Source organism: Aedes albopictus, chromosome 1, assembly GCF_035046485.1.
Source record: "Aedes albopictus strain Foshan chromosome 1, AalbF5, whole genome shotgun sequence".
Lineage (NCBI taxonomy): Eukaryota > Metazoa > Arthropoda > Insecta > Diptera > Culicidae > Aedes > Aedes albopictus.
Genome location: NC_085136.1, coordinates 284211513 through 284230599, shown reverse-complemented (window position 1 = coordinate 284230599; position 19087 = coordinate 284211513). Strand labels below are relative to the sequence as shown.

At 37.7% G+C, this 19087-nt stretch overlaps 1 protein-coding gene across 2 annotated transcripts in view; it reads right to left on the bottom strand.

Annotated features, from left to right (window-relative positions):
* Nucleotides 1-19087, bottom strand: part of LOC115259710 (dopamine receptor 1) — a 305831-nt gene that overhangs the window by 181762 nt on the left and 104982 nt on the right. For both annotated transcript variants that reach the window (XM_062846922.1, XM_062846923.1), the window contains exons 2-3: nucleotides 1660-1825; nucleotides 996-1175 (exon numbers count right to left, since the gene is read on the bottom strand). In XM_062846922.1, the coding sequence (XP_062702906.1) occupies nucleotides 996-1175; nucleotides 1660-1825 (346 nt within the window). The remainder of the gene's footprint in view (nucleotides 1-995; nucleotides 1176-1659; nucleotides 1826-19087) is intronic.

Here is a 19087-nt window from a genome sequence, read left to right as displayed (position 1 = left end):
ACCCCATCTGGCCAAATGCCACCTAGCCGAGCGAGGGTATATATCTTTCGATCATATAAAAGAAAAACAAAAAATGAACCAAAAAATTTAAACAAACATAAAATAAAACCAAAAATAAAGGAAAAAAAACTTTTATGAGATTGCACTATAGAATGAATTGCAGAAGTGAGAGTGAAAAAAAACCAGAGAAGTGCAGAAGAAACTAGAAAAAAACAGAAGACTGAGAAATATATATAAAATCAATTAAAAACAGAGAAATACAGATAAAATTAGAAAAAAGGGATGGAACAGAGGAGAACAGGAGGAGAGAGAAAGACAGAGAAATACAGAATAAGCTAGAGATAAGAGAGGAAACTAGAGAAAGACATAGACAAACAGAAAAAAGTTAAATAGAGGAATATAGAAAAAAGACCGAAGAAAACAAAGTTAGATGAAAGGAATTGGGAAGACTGACGAAAACAGAAGAAATTCAAAGATGACAGAGGAGAGTAGAAGAAGACATGAGATGACAGAAAAAACAGAGGAAGCTGAAAGAAAACAGAATAGGATAGGGAATCCAGAGGAAAATAGATACTACACATCGTCTTTAGCCAGAGGCTGTACAGACTGAACAATAACATAACATGTACTAGACAACGGAAAACATAAGGTATACGACACCCAGTGGCCCAATGAAGAATTTTCCGTTCGACAAAAAGTTTCTACAACTTGAGCGGGAATCGAACCCAAATTCCGTGGCTAACAATAGCCTAATGTTGCTAAGCTGACTAATTAGACAGATCAGTGTAGGTAGGTTGAAGTTTCTGAAGTGGATGCTTCCTGCTCTTGCACATATATTGACAAATAGGTAAGAGCAGGATGAAGTTTCTTCAAGAGACTTCAACCTTATATAATATTGTGCTGGCCAATATGATTCAAATCAGTTGCATTAAAAACCGACATTCCAACCACCAAAACTATTGAAATTGCATTGTCCCCCTACTCCCAAAACTTACCCAGCAAATCGTTGACACCGGCGAACGTCATCACCAGCGACGCCACGAACAGGTCGGCGATGGCCAACGACGCCAGGAAGAGGTTCCCGATCCGCCGCAAACTGCGCTCGGTGTAGATTGCTATACACACTAGGATGTTACCGGCTACGGAGAGAAATATCACAATCGATAGGAATACACCTGCGAAATAGAGGGTGGGAAAATCGGGAAGCAGAAGAAAAACGCGGTTAGAAGTTGTTGTGAATCTGAATGTTTGTATGTGTGTGCGTGGGTGTGTGAGCTTGAGCTTCAGACTGAAACCGACGACATCGCCACCGAAAACTCAATCGTATTCATAGCGGTGGATTTGCTTTTAAAGGTTATTCAAATTTCAGCGGTTTGTACTTGAAAACCAATTCCGCCAGACGATTGCCATCGTGACGCGAATGGGAAAGCCATGGGCGTGACTAGACGATGTCGTCAGTATCAGCCGGTAAACTTTTAAAATGTGAACTCAGAAACCTGTTACTTAAAGGTTCACTATGAACTTGACGAGGTGTTCAAAACAAAGTTTACAATGAGCCTTCTAAGCAGCTGATTTGCGTAAGGAAAGGGCACCCATATTAGCCCCGCCACTGATAACCTCAGACCAGATGTGACCAGACCGCCTCCCCCTCCAACTTACCAAGACACGACATCGACAGGGGCGATAAGGCGTCTACGTCGTCATCGTCGCCATCGTCATGTCCTGTGCCACCGCCACCACCACCACTACCTCCGCCATCGCCCGGACCGTCTGTCTGGTTTGCCACCGCCGTCAGGTTACTGCATATGGTAGTCGCTGACACAACCTGCGGATAAAAATAAACAGAAAACAATCTCCCGGTTAGTGAGCTGGAAATTCATGAGCTGGAGATTTTTTTTTGAAGGACTCGGTTTTTCACCGCCGATCAAAGTGAGTGAGCAAATAGAAGACTACACAGTACACGGTTTATATGGGAAAATACAAATAATGGAAAAACTCAAGTTCCTTTATACTTTTTGAGTTCCACTTTGGTCCCATACCAACTGTGCAAAATTTCAGATCGATCGGAGAAACTATATTTTAGCGCCCGCCATTCTTAGTTTTTCATACGATTTACTATGGGGAAATTTTACTCCTGCAAAGAAAAATCGCTAGGAGTCACCCCTAGATCCCTAAAAATAAGTCGACGAATGATTTCTGTAGAATACTTTACTAGGAATCAGACCTCCGAAGACAGCAAATCAATGCGACGTTCGTGGAAAAAGTTATTAGGCCTCACCCGATTGATAAAATAACGAGATTTTATTATTTATTGTTATTCCTTACATGTTAAACAGCGTTTGCATGCCATTCGGTTTTCAGTCAATAACTTTTTCAACACGCCTCAGATCGCTTTGCGGTCTTTGGAGGGTTGGTACCTCGTAAAATTTCCAACAGAAAACAATCATCGATTTATTTTTAGGGGCTAAGGGGCAACCTGTGGCGATTTTTCTTTGAAAAAGTGGTTTTCCCCATACTAATCGTATGAAAACTTAAAATGGCTGGCGCTAAAATATAGTTTCTCCGATCGATCTGAAATTTTGCACAGTTGATATGGGACCAAAATGGAACTCAAAAAGTGTACAGGAGTAAAATGTATTTTTGTGTCCAACGCTAGTGTGTATCCAGATGCCATAACTTTACAATACAGTTCAGCTTTAGTGCAGATTCCATTGATTTTCCGGATTTGAAAACATTGACATGCGTCCCACGTTACCCTACACTACAACACTGACTTTTGTGGCTGCCATATTTGAATCATACAATCTTTGTTTGATAATGGTCAATTTAAGTGTCGGAAGTCAATGAATAACGTTTATATTGAGCTAAAATTTGCAAAAAAAAACCCTCGCACATAAACGAATGCACAGTGGGAAAAATAAGTATAAAAAGCGAATAAATTCAATATCTCTGCTTGGAGCGGATGGATTTGGAAGAATTTTCGACACAAACTGCAAAAATCTCAATAGTTTCAGAAAAGGAGGATGTCATTCACCGCAAGATGCTAGAAATCAGTGTATCGAGCTCAAGATCGAGCTCGTTTTACCCCGCGCTCTTTCTCTCTAACACCTTTTAAAAAAAAATCCTCATCTATTCCCGACTGACGTGCAAAATAAATGACTTATTTAACTCGTATTTGTGTAAGAACTTCCATAGTATCAGAAATTTGACATAATGTTGGTCTTGCTCTTATTGATTGCCTTCCACTCCGGGTGGAAATGCATGTGAAAGTTTAAATAAATATGGGATATCGGGGTTATTTGAAGATTTTTCAATTTTTAGGGCTGTGCGATGAGTCAAACCAGCTCCATTCGATACTACGGAAATTTTTGCACAAACACGAATTGAATAAATAATTTATTTTGCATTTCAGGAAACGGGTCCGATACACTGATTTCCAGCATCGTGCGGTGAATGACACCCTCCGTATCTGAAACTATCGAGATTTTCGCAGTTTGTGTCAAAAATTCATTCGAATCCATCCACTCCGAGCAGAGATATTGAATTTATTCGTGTTTTATACACTGAAACCTCCATTTAGGAAGGATCCATTTAGGTAACGTTACGTAAATGGAATTTGATTGTGTTCAGAGCAGTTCGAGTACTCAAGATTACAGATTAAGTTGGTTTATGGAGAAAAAAAAGCAGAATTAGGAGTTAAGGGACGTTAACGGAGTGTTTAAGGATTAAAAGTTTAAGAGTATCCGAGAACTCCTTGAAGTTGAGGCCATCTGATCCACAAGCGTAATCAGTGATCTGTTGGAGCATTATGAATGAAATTTATGCTTACACAGCCTCATGTAGCAATGTGTTTTCAAGTGATGAGTTCGTTGTCAGTTTGAGGATTTCGAAGAACTTCCTTGAGTATAGGTAATCGGATATACCAACGTAGTTGATTATCTCTAAAAGCTTCATGACTAAGGATCATACTCACGGAACCTCAGGTAACTATGATCTATCAATTGTGAGTTCGATGATTCTTTAAGGTTCGCTAAGAACTCTCTTGAGTGGTCATCAAATGTACGAGGGCTACTAGTTGTATCTAAGAGAATTAAGAATGTGGTTTATACTCACACAGCCCCAGGTATTTGTGTTCTATCAAGTGGTGGGTTCTATGATTGTAATCAGTGACTTATTGAAGCTTTATGAATGAAATTCTTGCTTGCATAGCCTTTTGCAACTATGTGCTGTCAAGTGGTGAGAATCTCCAAGAACTTCCTTGAGTATAGGTCATCGCCCTGAAAAGCCTTGAAAAGCTTTGAAACGCCTCTTAAACACCTATAAAACCTCCGTGAAATTCACATGAGAGCCTCTGAAGCCCCCTAAAACCTCTGTGAAACCTCCTGAAATACCCTGAAACGCGGTAGAAAAAGATTCACCTACGCACCAAATGCACCATGTACAAAACGCTAATAAGACCGGTGATCCTCTACGGGCACGAGACATGGACCATGCTCGAGGAGGACCTACAAGCACTCGGAGTTTTCGAGCGACGCGTGCTAAGGACGATCTTCGGCGGTGTGCAGGAGAACGGCGTGTGGCGGAGAAGGATGAACCACGAGCTCGCTGCACTTTACGGCAAACCCAGCATCCAGAAGGTGGCCAAAGCCGGAAGGATACGGTGGGCAGGGCATGTTGCAAGAATGCCGGACAACAACCATGCAAAGCTGGTGTTTGCAACTGATCCGGTTAGCACAAGAAGGCGTGGAGCGCAGAGAGCACGATGGGCGGACCAGGTGGAGCGTGACTTGGCGAGCATCGGGCGCGAACGAGGATGGAGAGCGGCAGCCACGAACCGTTATGGAGAAATATTGTTGATTCGGTTTTATCTTGAATTTGATGTAATACTCAATAAATGAAATAACCCAAGCAACACACATGTTATATAACAGTTACGACAGCGCAAGTTTTGGTTATATAGAAGTTAATTCGACGTTATTTCAACATTGTGTTAGAATTACGTAAAATAAACTTCTATACAACCAAAACTTGCGCTGCCGTAACTGCTATATAACATGTGTGTTGCTTGGGGAATGGGGGGTAATCTGCAAACAGACACCCTAACATCAAGGATAGGGTAGTGTTCGGCTGAGACCGTCTTCTACAACAATAGTAAAAGCCAGGATTACTCTCTCCTCGTACCCACTAAACACATTTCTATGGTCGCCGAACCCTACAGTATGCGGCAGGAAAAAATGCGAAAGTGTTTTTCAACTTCAAACCTCATTTTCGTCCATTTGACATTAACCAATCTATGTTTCAACGTTCCATGATCTATAATAGGCTAGTTTTCTGAAAAGTTAATTAAAAAATTTCCCATTTTGGTCACTAACCTTTACAAGGCGGCGCCTGAAGATGAAGACAACCAGAATTTTCAAACCGCAGAAAATCACACAGGTCGCTAAACTTCGCATCTGATAAAACAAAATTTTTGATTTTCTCTACAATATCATCAAATATATGTACTTATTTCATCTGGTATGTGAAACTACATGGCTCTGGATCAGTGTGGTCTGGTTGTTCATCGAATTTGAGCTAATTTTGTTACTGTTATAGTCATTTTGTTTAATGACCATTGGGCGCGCAGTTTATTGATATCCGCTTATTAGGCCCACATTATCACATGTTAAACATCGAATATGTTCATTTTTATTTTTCAGTGCTAGAATATAGACATTGACTGATACACTGTCATGAAAAAATAGTCATATATATCCCATATTTAGCGTGTAATAGTGCCTTGAACTTTTCGCATTTTTTCCTGCCGCACCCTGTACGTCTCTCCGGAACCACCAAGAAGGTATTGCTTCAGAGATGGGCTAGTGCACATCGCACCATCAAGGTTAGCTGCGTAGCCTAGCAGCAACGAACATCGATGACTCGCTCTGGGGAGTCCATCACGGTAGCATGCTGGCGCTTAGCCAGTTTCCCGAGTGGTCCTCGCCACTCCCTTTGTCCTCGGAAGGCGGGCAGGGTCAACCCCGCCCGCGCCCAACTGCTTTGCAGACATCAAGAACTGATGCCCACGTGCAACCCGATCTGACCTGCTGAAGGCAAGGGTATAACTACCCTTCAGGCCCTATCAGCTGCACCAGAAGGTTGCTGACAGCAGGGTCTGCACCTGCCCCGACCCTTGCCGGGGACCCCTTTCCAACCGCGGGCTCGGATCCAACCCAGTAGACCGACGCCACGACAGCACCGCCACTGGGACTTCCTCTCCGCGGCCACTGAATCGCTGTAAGGGTCGATCTCGACCGCAGGGCACCGGTATGACCTACGAAGCCGACTCCGAACCCCTGGACAACCTCTTGTACTGCATCTGGACTAGCCATTCTCCGAGTCCACGCGCCATCTCCTCTGTAGCTCCCAGACGATATGGGTGATAGTCGTTGAAACGGCGTTCTAGCTAACCTCATCCCTACACATTCTCTGGACCAAATTATCCGGAGTTGTGTCCTCCCCGCATGTGGCAAGCACGAGGTCACGCATTGTGCGAAAACGCGGGCACACGAACAAAACGTGTTCCGCCGTTTCCTCTAAACCATTGCACATTGGGCATTCGGGAGAATCCGCATGCCCGAAACGGTGTAGATACTGTCGGAAGCAACCATGACCTGTAAGGACCTGTGTCAGGTGGAATGTAACTTCCCCATGGCACCTATTAATCCAACTATCTACCCTCGGCTATCAACCTATGGGTCCACCTTCCTTTGGTGGAACTATCCCACGCGCGCTGCCATTTGATCATAAAGGCCATCCTGGCAGTCCTGCGTATGCCTCTTGTGCCGCGCATTTCGAAGCACTCCATGTCCTCACTTGTAAGTACTTTCCAGCTTCCGTCGGTAACATTCAGTACTTAGCGCAGTGCCCCACGCCGGGTCGCCATACCTAAGTATGAACGTAGCAACACTAGCCAGAAGCTTGCGCTTACTGTCGTACACCGCAGAGCTATTGGACATCATCCGGGACAGTGTCGCAATAGTTGTGGAGGCTCTTTTACAGGCATAATCGACTTGGCTTATCGTCGATCATCAAGCCCAAGTGTTTGACGGAGCGCTTTGAAAGGATAGTGCACTTGCCGACACTGATCTCCGTCTGCTGCTCCGACTTCCGGTTGTTAATAATCGTCACCTAAGTCTTGTGGTGAGCCAGCTCTAGTTTCCTGAACCGCATCTACGCCTCCACAACCTTGATCGTGGTCGGTAGTCAACTTCACCTCCTCGATCGTTTCACCGTAGACTTCGAGCGTAATGTCGTCGGCAAATCCGACAATCTCCACGCCGACTGGGTACTCTAACCTCAACACCTCGTCGAACATGACATTCCATAACACCGGACCCAGGATGGAACCTTGCGGGACTCTTGAGGTTATGTGAAAGCACTTCTGACCCACCTCCGTGTCGTAAAATAGTGCTCGATTCTGAAAGTAACTTTCGAAAATCTTGCACAAGTACCCCGGTATCCCCAGACGCAAAAGCGCATCGGCAATAGCAGACCAACTGGCGCTATCAAACGCATTCCTTACATCCAGAGTCACTACCGCACAGAAGCTCCTCTTGGGTATCTGATCAGCAGATTTTCTTATTCTAAAAAATAGGCAAGCGATTGCAACATCACTTCCTTCTCCTGCTCCACTTGACAAGTAAACTGATGTGGGTATTCCAGCTTCCGCCTCATCCCTCTTGGTTGCGATCTCACCAGTCATCCTCTCGCGAACGAGATAAGAGTCGCTCCCTCTACCACATCACTCGAGGCCTCTTTTGAATATGATTTGTTAGAAGTCATGGGCGGTGTCCATAAATAACGTTACGCTTTGAGGAGAGGGTTCAGCAAAGTGTGACGACCCATGCAAAAATTTTGTAGGTCTCATACAAAAAGTGTGACAGGGGGAGGGTTTTTTTTTGCGAGGCGTAATATTGACGTACATATACCTGTTGGGTTCCCCTTAAAGTCGACCCCTCTTCCCAATGATTTTTTTTGTCTGTACTTCGCGTACCCGACAACTCATTTTCAAAATGCTGGCATTTCGTCAATCTTTTCGAATATCCCCGGAATGGTTCCGGATATTGCATGGCCACTTGAGTATGTTAAACTAGCACCAATTTATGATCGATTGAAAGCGACTTCAAAGAAATTGGATGAAAATTGACGAAATGCCAGCCAGTGGCGTAGCTAGGAATTTGGGGGCCCGGTGCGGAACCGAAAATGAGGCCCCCACGTATTCCTTTGTGAATTTCTTCGGGGAATTCTGCAAGGATACATCCCGTAATTCCATCAATGAGCGTAATATTTTTCTGAGAAATATTGTCGAAAAAATGTTGACCAATTTATTTAGAAAGGCACCAAGTAATCCTTTAGAAGTTCCTTTCAAGATTTCTTTGCCATTTTCTTTGAGAAATATTTTTTGAAGAATAATTTATCTTCATGATTCCTTTAAGTGGTTAATTGCAAAGGCTCCATCGAGTAATTTTCCAAATATTTGTTCAGGAAGTCCACATTGGATTCTATCAATAATATGTATATGGATTCATCTATAAGATCCCCCCAAGAACTCCTGAGAAATTCCAGAAAAAATCACTGCAAATTCTCCAATGATTGTTTCGGAACCAGATATTCTTCCAAGAAATTACAGCGGAATTCCGCCGGATGAAGAGAAGTTCTTCTAGAATTTTTCCATGTTATTTTTTAGGCGATCCTATAAATATTCGTTTAATGATTTTACTACTTTAGTCAAGTGTATCTCCACACATTTCTCAATTATTCCAGATTATTTCAGAAAAATCTCCAAGATTTTATCTTGGAATTTCCTCAAGCAATCATCATTGTTAAGAATTTCTTCCAAGGATTCCTTCAAGACTTACTGCAATGCTTTTGTTTCAAAAAAAAATCTCTGCAAGAAGTTTCTCTGAGATTTTACTTATATAGGGGGATTAGGGGCATAATGGACACCCGGGGCGAAATGGACACCCCTGTTGTTGCCGAAACCGTTGACTTTTATATAAAACTTTCAATGCATAAGTGTAAAGGAACAAGTCATTGTTCTATTTTTTCAAAAGTACCTTTTGTATTCCTTCAATATAACCAAAATATCATTGAAATTGAAGTATGTTTTTCATATGGTGGATTTCTTATAATTTCGAAGCAGTAGCAAATAAGGTATTACGAGTGATTCAGTGTGTCCACCATACAAACAAGTGAATTGTTAGCTTATCTACATGTATACGTAGATTTAGCAATGGATGAAGCATCATATTTTTGATCAGAACACACTGAAAAAAGCAATTTCAATGTTGTAGTCTATTCGGGGCGAAATGAACACTGACAATTATGAATGGATGTACGCGCGTTGCATAGTGTTAGGCGTTTTAAAGAGTTTGGAAAAAATCAATCCGATTATTTTAGTCTAAAATTGATTAAATTAACTTTGAAGTTATATAAACTCGTCTAAGATGGAGTATTATATCTGTGGTATTGATCTCCGTTGGCGAATTACTTAACTGGTCGATATTCCCAAAGATACAGCATAAAATATGCAGGGGTGTCCATTATGCCCCGATGGGTGTCCATTTCGCCCCGTACCTTCCCTGCCAGCCCCAAAAAACACACGGTTTTCAATTCATTATTTCTTCACAATAATGACATTCTACCAGCTGTAAATGATTGAAATACGTAGGAAACAAGTTAAAGTTGTAAGCCAACTGATAATATGTTAAGTTTTTGTCTGTTATACAGGCTTAACATACTCATTTGCTTAGGGTGTCCATTATGCCCCTAATCCCCCTATCAATCCTAAAACTCCTCCAGAAAATTTTCAAAGAATACATTGATTAATCTCTAGACAAGTTCATCTGAGAATATTCTCAATTCTGTATTCTAAGTATTCTAAATTCTTTCGAAAAATCCTTCTGGAATTCCTCCAACGAACTCTTTAATATCCATCTACTCTAGGATTTTCCCCAAGCATTCCTCTGGGAAATCTTCTACCTAAAAATTCTTTTGCGATTTTTTATATGATTCCTTTCAAATTCTTTCGAGAAATCTTTTGAAAAAAAGTTTTCATCAAGCAACTCAGTCAAGAATTTCTCTAGGATTTAGTAATTATTTCTCCAAAAAATCTTTCGAAAAATTATCTGAAGATTCCTGGTACGGTCAACGTGTCCTTAATAATCTTACGATCCCAAATTCATCCTGTTAGAATACAAAGCGATTACGACACTGACCGTTCACGCAATTTTTGTTACCATTCGTGCTTCGTCTCACAAAAATACAAAAAATAAGAAACAAAACAAAACGCGCTTTATTTTTTGTCTTGAGTACGATAAAAATGGGATGAGCTATATGCTTAGGCGAAACCGGAAGCATTTCCTCGCTTTTTGGTTTTTGATTTTTTGTTAAATAACGAAGCAATATTTTCAAAATCGGTTTTCGTGCACATGTAGAGTATGGATCAAGGTATCTTCTGATTTTTTTTTTGTAGTGGAAAATATTTTTACTTTTTGCAGAAACCATTTTTGAACGAAATTTCACAAAAAATGTTTTTTTGCAAAAATGGAAAACATTTTCCACCCCAAAAAATTCAGAAGATACCTTGATCCATACTCTACATGTGCACGAAAACCGATTTCGAAAATATAACTTCGTTATTTAATAAAAAATCAAAAACCGAAAAAATAAGAAAATGCTTCCAGTTTCGCCTTAAATATTGAAGGAGCAGATACTCTTATCTTCTCAAATTTAATAGTTTCTTCAGAAGTTTCTCCAATGATTCCTCCTAAAACATTTTTGTCAATTTCTTCAAGAATTCTTCAAAAATGTCTTGAAGCATCCTTTAAGTGATTAATTCAAATCATAGAGGATATTCCTCGGAAAATTTTTCAGGAATCGCTTCATAATTATAATTGGATTTTTTCCAAGGATTTCTTAAATATTTCTTCAAAACAAAAACTCTTTAAAATTCTTCAAAGTTTCTTTCAGAATTTCTTCAAGGGTCCGATACCTAATTGGATGAAGCATTCCTTGCATAATTTTTATAATATTTTTTCTTACAATTCTACCGATGATTACTTTTGGGTTTTTTTCAGAGATCGCTAAATGTGGAAATATAGGCTTGTTCAATAAATACAACTGTTCTCTTTGAAGCGCTTTTACAGAATGATCTTTATTCTAACAAACTGTCATCCTAATCAATGTCATTGCCTACCTCGATTAAGTCAGTCTCACATCAACATTATTCACTACAACTTTCGGGCATCCTGACAAAACCGATGTCCTCATCGATATTATCATCATCAGGAATATCATTATGCAACCACTTTCTCATATTATTTGGAGAACAAACTGAATCAAACGGAATACTCGAAACTTGAAAACCATCTATATCAGAAATTACAAAACGATCATTTGGCAAAATTTTTTTAATTTGATATGGTCCTTTAAACTTCGCATCTAATTTATTTGAATTATTCACCTTTAAAACGATAAAATCTCCTTCTTTATAATTTGTACATTTAACTCTTTTTTTATCTGTCATCCGTTTATTATATTCTTGAACTTTTCTATTCTTAATTTCAGCATTTTTACGAATGACCTGGATACTTTCTTTTTCTGTATCAAATTGTCTATTTTGTACAAAACGTTCTATATTGCAGTTTCCATTTTCTATGGAGTTTTGTAGCTTTCCGAATAATAGAACGCTTGGATAGTTATCAATTGATCTGTGGAAAGTATTATTGAAGACATATTCTATTTTGTAAAGTAGTTTATCCCATTTTTGTTTTGATTCATCACACAATTTTGCCAACATTGGAGTTAACGTTTTATTCAATCGTTCCACTTGACCATTTGATTCAGGTGTTCGTACTGCCACCTTAACATGATGTATACAGTTCGATTTAACGAAACTTTCGAATTTACTGCTAGTGAAACATGAATCTCTATCAGTTACAATCCGCAATGGTCTACTGTAAAAATTTATATAATTATTTAGATTTTTTATCACTTCATCAACATTTGTTGTTCTAGTTGGAAAAAATTTAGTAAATTTAGAGAAAGCATCAACTACAACTAAAACATATTTTTGTCGATTTGATGAAGGCAGCTGAATTGGACCATAGTGGTCAATATGTATGGTATCAAAAGGTTGATTTCCCTTATCAATTACTTTCAAATAGCCTTCTTTTTTCTCAGACGGACTATAAAAAATACAAGTAAGGCAATTTTGTATGTATTTTCGTACCATTTTTTTTCATATTACTGAACCAGAAATATTTTCTTATTTCGTGAATTGTTTTCTCAATTCCTATGTGACCACAATTATCATGATGTAATCTTATCACATTATCTATCATTGATTTTGGAACAACTAATAAATTCTTATCGTCATCTTTTCTAAATAAAACACCGTTTATTAATAAAAAGTTTGGAAATGTCGATCTCTCTAATAAATGTTTGATGTTCATGATTTTTGCATCTTGCTCTTGCGCTAAAATTATGTTATTTTCTACTTCAGATTCATTAAGTACATTAATAGTTTCCGTATTCAAAGCTGGCTTGTCCACCCAGTTTTTTGACATATTTTGTCGACTCAAAGCGTCAACATGTTTCATTTTAGCCTCTTCTCTGTATTCAAGCTCAAAGTTATAGTTTTCCAATAACAACGCCCAACGACTTATTTTTGGATTCAATTATTTTTTGGATAAAGTTTGAACCAATGCACTACAATCAGTAAACACTTTGAACTGTATGCCTGACAAATATACATGGAAGCGTTTGATGGCATGGACAACAGCTAGTGTTTCAAGTTCAAAGCTATGTAGTTTTGATTCGTAATTGTCAGTTATTTTACTAAAATAACTGACAGGATGAAAATTGCCATCACATTGTTTTTGAAGCAGCATTGCTCCAAAACCATAAGAACTTGCGTCACAATGAAGTTGCGTTTCTGCTGAAGGATTATATATTGCCAAAATTGGAGCTGATATTAATTTTTGTTTGAGTTTTTCAAAAGATTGAAGATGTTCATTATCAAAATGAAATTTTGAATCTTTTTTCAAAAGGTTGTAAAGAGGTCGTGCAACTGTTGCAAAATTTTTAACAAATTTACGAAAATAGCTAGTTAGTCCTAAAAATCTTTGAACATCTTTGGAATTTTTAGGAATAGGAAATTTAGAAATACTTTCAATATGAGAACTACTCATTTTTCTACCGTTTTTGTTAAATGTATAACCCAAATATCCAATTTCTTCAAATATAAATTTACACTTTCCTAAATTTAATTCAAGTAAATTTTTGCTCAAAATTTCAAAAACCTGTTGTAAAATTTCCAAATGTTCTTCAAATGTTTCACTAGCTATTAAAATATCATCCAAATAAACTACCAATTTTCCACTCTCAATCAAATGTTTGAAAATTTTGTTTATAAACCTCTGAAAAACAGCCGGGCCATTGCACAAACCAAATGGAACTATTAAATACTCATATTGCCCATTTGGGGTCACAAATGAAGTAAATTTAGTTGACTCTTTTGCTAATTTTATTTGATGAAATCCATATTTTAGGTCCAAAATAGTGAAAAATTTCTTATTTCTTAAACTATCAAATATGTCCTCAATAATCGGTAAAGGGAAATTGTCACGAATTGTGTCTTTATTGAGCTTTCTGAAGTCAACACACATTCGTATATCATTATTTTTCTTTGGTATTAATACGATCGGACTTGCAAATGGTGAATTACTCTCTCTGATTATGCCTGCATCTAAAAGCTCTTTAATTTTAATTTCGACTTTCTTTTTTTGATCAAATGATAAACGACGAGGTTTATAATGAAATGGATCTCCTTTTTTTAATTTTATTTCCATTTCATATTTTGTTTCAGGAATTTGGGGTTTATTGGAATAAACATAACACGTTTCAAAAATGTTCAAAAATTGTGCCAATTGATCGTTCGTTATATCCCCAATGTTTTCTCTAATAACATCAGAAACATAAGGATTGATATTGCAAATAGTTACCTTTTTATTCGATTCAGATTCAAGTTTTGAGATATTATCGCGACATATTGAATGTATCCGAATATTTTGATGAATTATTGTCCTAATTGCTGAATGCATAATAACATCCCGTCCAATGATTGCATCGACAGGACCAAGCACCTTATCTGGCACCACTACGAACTTAATTCTGAAAGAAAGTTTTTGAACGTGAATAATATTGATACTTTCTCCTAATGTTTTTAGCCGTTTCCCACCTATACCCTGGTAGCGTTTCAATTTGCGATTTTTTGTTATGTTTTCTTTATCTACGATACCACGGCGTATAAGTGAGATAGGGCTGCCAGTATCAAATAAAGCCTTATAAGAATTAATAAAATCAAAAAGTTTGAATTCTACCAGTCCATCATGTCCTTCTAAGCCTACGTCATCCTCCGAATGTCCGTCATTCAAAACTGCATTGATGATTGGTCTGCCCATTGTTTCTTGCCGCTGCATTCCATCCTTTGGCTTCCAAAATGTTGGTTTCTTCCGATCCAAGTTGTTCTTGCAATTGGCAGCAAAATGACCTGGTTGATTACAGGAATAGCAAACGACTGGTTTCCGCGAAGTTGTTCTATCATCCACTTTTATCATTCGAAATGCTTGATTGATGTCGGCAACGGTCTTGAAGTTTTGGATTCTTGCTTGATTTTTCAGCGTAGAATCAGCTATTCCTTCCACGATGTACTCGACAAGTTCAATTTCCTTCAAATTTAGCTTTTGGGCGATTATCCCTTTTGACTGGCAGTAATCAGCGAACGGCTCTCGTCCAAACCATCGTATCTGTTCCAAGCGCTTCCGCAGTTCGAATCCACTTTCAACTGATCCAAACATTTGACGAAGATCTTCCAGTGTTTCCTCGAAAGTTCTTAACATGAAGTCTGCCCGCGAATGTAACCAAACTCTTGCATTTCCTTTCAGTTGTTTGATGAGCACCAGCTTCATTGTTTGATCGTCTATTTCCAAAGCTCGCTTCGTATTTTCAATTATAGAGATAAAATGAGCCACATCTTCATCCTTTTCTCCGGCAAAAAACGGCAGAAACGCAGCAATTTCATCAAGTCGGAAAGTGTTTCTTGGCATCACTAACCCTGGAACTGCAGCATTCCTCTGTTCTCGACAACCACGACCATTGATCCCTTGATTATGGTTTGCGTTGTTCTCCAGAAACGAATGTTCTTCCACTCCATCACCGCGACCACCGCTTGAGCGAACTTGACCTTTTTGCATCGACAAATTTGTAGCATTCATAGTGCCTTCTGCAACGATTCCTACAGATCCTCTTGCAATTTCAGCCTCAAGTTCTCGGTTGGTTCTTTCATGCGAAGGATGCCGGGTTTCGGAAAAATCCAGTTCATCCGAAGTCTTCTGACTACGCAGCAACATCCCACTTCTGATTTGTGGAAATATAGGCTTGTTCAATAAATACAACTGTTCTCTTTGAAGTGCTTTTACAGAATGATCTTTATTCTAACAAACTGTCATCCTAATCAATGTCATTGCCTACCTCGATTAAGTCAGTCTCACATCAACATTATTCACTAACACTAAAGGAACTCTAACTAAGTTTTATTCGAAATTCCAAAGGAATTCCTTCAAAGAGTTCTTTAGGAAATCCTCCCAAATTCCCGTAGAAATTTTTCTAAAGTTTTCTTTAGTAGTTCATTCAATTAATTCACTTGGGATTTATCCATAGATTCGTTTAGAATTTAATACAATTTTCTTCTAAATTTCTTAAATTGATTTCATCAATTCATTCTTAAACTGATTTTCCCAGGTATTTTACGAATATTTTTACATTATTTATAGGTATAAATTTTTTAGAAGATTCTTATACAAATTATTCCAAGATATTCTATAAGAATTCCTCCGGAAGATCTCTTAAGTGTTTTCAATAGAAAAGCTTTAGAAATTCCTCCAATTAGCCTCTCAAGGATTCAAGAATTTTTTTAATGAATACTTTAGAAATTCTTTTAAAAAAAATGTAAGGAATCTTTCAAGAATTTCACAAAAAAATCCTCCTAGAAATGCTGCTGCAATTCCTTTAAACATTTTAGGAATTGCTTTGTGATTTTTCCTGGAAATTGTTTGTGAACTTCTCTGGTTCTTCTTCTTCTTCTTTCTGGCTCGATGCTCCAATTGGAGCTTGGCCTGCTTCTCTCCAACTTTATGTTCCTTGAGCACTTTCACAGTTATTAACTGAAGGGCTTTCTTTGCCTGCCATTACATGAATTCGTATATTGCCAGGCAAGTACAATGATACACTCTGCCCTTCACTTCTCTGGTAATCACATTTTTTTTTTTGGAAACTTCTAAGGTAATTCTTATGAGATTTTTTTCGACCGTTCCGTTGTAAATTCTTGGTTTTGTTTTTAAATTCGCGGGAGTGTATCTCATAGAACTACAATAGTGACAACCCAAGCAGCACACATGTCACAAAGAAGTGTCGACAGCGCAGGTTTTTGGTTAGACATGAGTCATTTTCAAGTTATTCTAACCCAAAGGAAAAATAACTTGAAAATGACTCATGTCCGACCAAAAATCTGCGCTGTCGACACTACTTTGTGACATGTGTGCTGCTTGGGAATAGACTTAACTCCGTAAGGAATTATCAAAAGAAATATCCAGAAGAATTTTCTGAGGACTTTTGAGGACTTTTAAACAATTTACAAACGTATTAACTATAGAATTTTCAAAGTACCTCCCGGATGAATTTCTAAAGTATTATTAAAATAATTACAAAAGTAATTGTCAGGTATATTAGCAAAGGGACTGCCGGTGAAACTTCCAAAGAAATTGTTCAAAGAAATTCCGTAGCAGTTGTCTTATAAATTTTCGAAGCAATTGCCCAAAGAATATTGAAAACTTAAACCGTAGATATTTTCAAAAATAAAAACCAAAATTTATTTCGAACTAAATTGCCAAAAAATTTCCATAAGAGTTACCGAACCGAATCCTGAAGAAATTGCCGAAATAGTTTAAAAATATCAAAGAAAACCCCTTAATCTTATAGGAATAACAATTACAAAAAGGATTTGTCGAAAACTTCGCCAAATGTTATATGAAAGATTTTCATAGGGTTATTCACAGGAAATTCGCCGAATGAATTTCAAAAGTCGGTAAATGCCATATGAATTATTCTATCAAATCCCGTAATCCCGCAATCCCGGAAAAGTATTGAAGTTATTCCCAAAGTAATTACCAGAGGATTTTTCAAATGAGTGGTCGAAAAATAAACCAGCGAGCAGTGGCAGACAGAATTTTCAAAGAAATTTCCGTAGAAGAAAAATCTGATGAAGTTCGCAAAGCCATTGCTGAAGCATTGTCAGGAACTGATTAAAGAACTTTTTGAAAGAATTGCCATACAATTTCTCAAAAGAGTTGCTGCAGAAATTTTCAATGAAACCAAAAAGAAAATCGTGTTAAGTACTGTTCCTTTCAGTTCCACTAAGAAATTGCATCCTTTGGCAGATACGTATTTCGACCACAACTGTAAGGTCGTCTTCAGTGTAGTGCACTTGACTCGACAAGGTGACGTATCTTGACAAGTACACAACACTGAAGACGACCTTACAGTTGAGGTCGAAATACGTATCTGTCAAAGGATGCAATTTCTTAGTGGAACTGAAAGGAACAGTACTTAACCCGATTTCTTTTTACTTACAGGTATTACACTATCAAGCCCAGGTTCATCATCATCTTCTGACGGAGTTCCTTGGAAAAAAACTACCAAAGGAATTGCGAACTCAATTTTAAATTAACTGTGACAATTTCCACAAGAATTGTCAAAGAAAATTTTCAAATATAATGAAATTAGAAAAAAAATGCTTAAGGAATTTCCAAAGGAAATTTTCAAAGTAATTACCGAAAGGTTTTCCAAATAAATTTTTAAAGATATTCCTTACAGAATTGTTGAATTTCCAAAGTAATCACTGTAAAATATCCAAAAGAAATTTCCGAAGAAATACTTCTGAAATTCAAATAAAAAATGTTATAATTCTTTCAAGAGTTCTAACAGAAATTCCTACTGGTATTCCTTGAATGAATCCTTTAAGTATTCTTTCAAGGTTTTCATCTGGAATGTTTCTATTGATACCTTTAAAGATCTCTTTAGCGATAACACTTATTTCGTCCCGATTTCCTTGGCGAAACTTCTAAGAAATTTTTCTAACGATTTCATCAAGCATTTGTTTCAAATGAGGAACTCCTTTTTGGATATATTTTACGATTCATCTAGGAATTTCTTCAAGAACTTCTTTTCAAATTCCTTCAAGATTTTCTTCGAAAGTTGCTACATCGATTGCTTCGGAAACTCTTCCAAGCGTTTCTGTAGGAATTTCTTTAGTAACATGTATTCTCAAAAATTTCATAAAGAGTCTCTTAGGCGTAAGCGCTTTCCCAGAGGAATTCTTTAGAAATTATTTCAAGACTATTTTTCAAAGAAATTTCTTAAAGGGTTCTTTTTGCATTGTTTTCTTGATGTCCTTTCAATGAATTCTTACAAATTAGTTTAAGCATTTCTTTAGTTCTTCAGAAATCCTTCCAATAATTTATGTAGGAAATCATCCACAGATTCCTTGCGCAACTTTTTTCAAATCCTCATATACAATTCGTTAAAGAATCCTTCAAGTAATTCCAGTAAGGATTTATTCTTTTTCTCCTTTAGGGATTTCTCAGATTTTCAAATTTTAATTCAGATAATCTTACAAGGATGAACACATTCATCTCCAAAAGATTCTTGCAAAAAATTGCCCAGGGGGTCTTACAGAAATTTATCCAAGGAAGTCTATAAGAAATCTTTTGAAGATTGTTTTATTGAATCAAATATTTCGAGTGGAATATTTTGGGGTTTCAGCCATTGATTTCTTTGAAAGATAATCTAGGCATTTCATAATTTATTCTACCAAAAATCCCTTTGGTTTAAAGATTTCTTCAGGAATCTTTTAAGCAATTTCTCATAATACTTCTAGCACTTCTTGTACTACTGCATAATACTGAAAAATCTTCAATAATCTTAT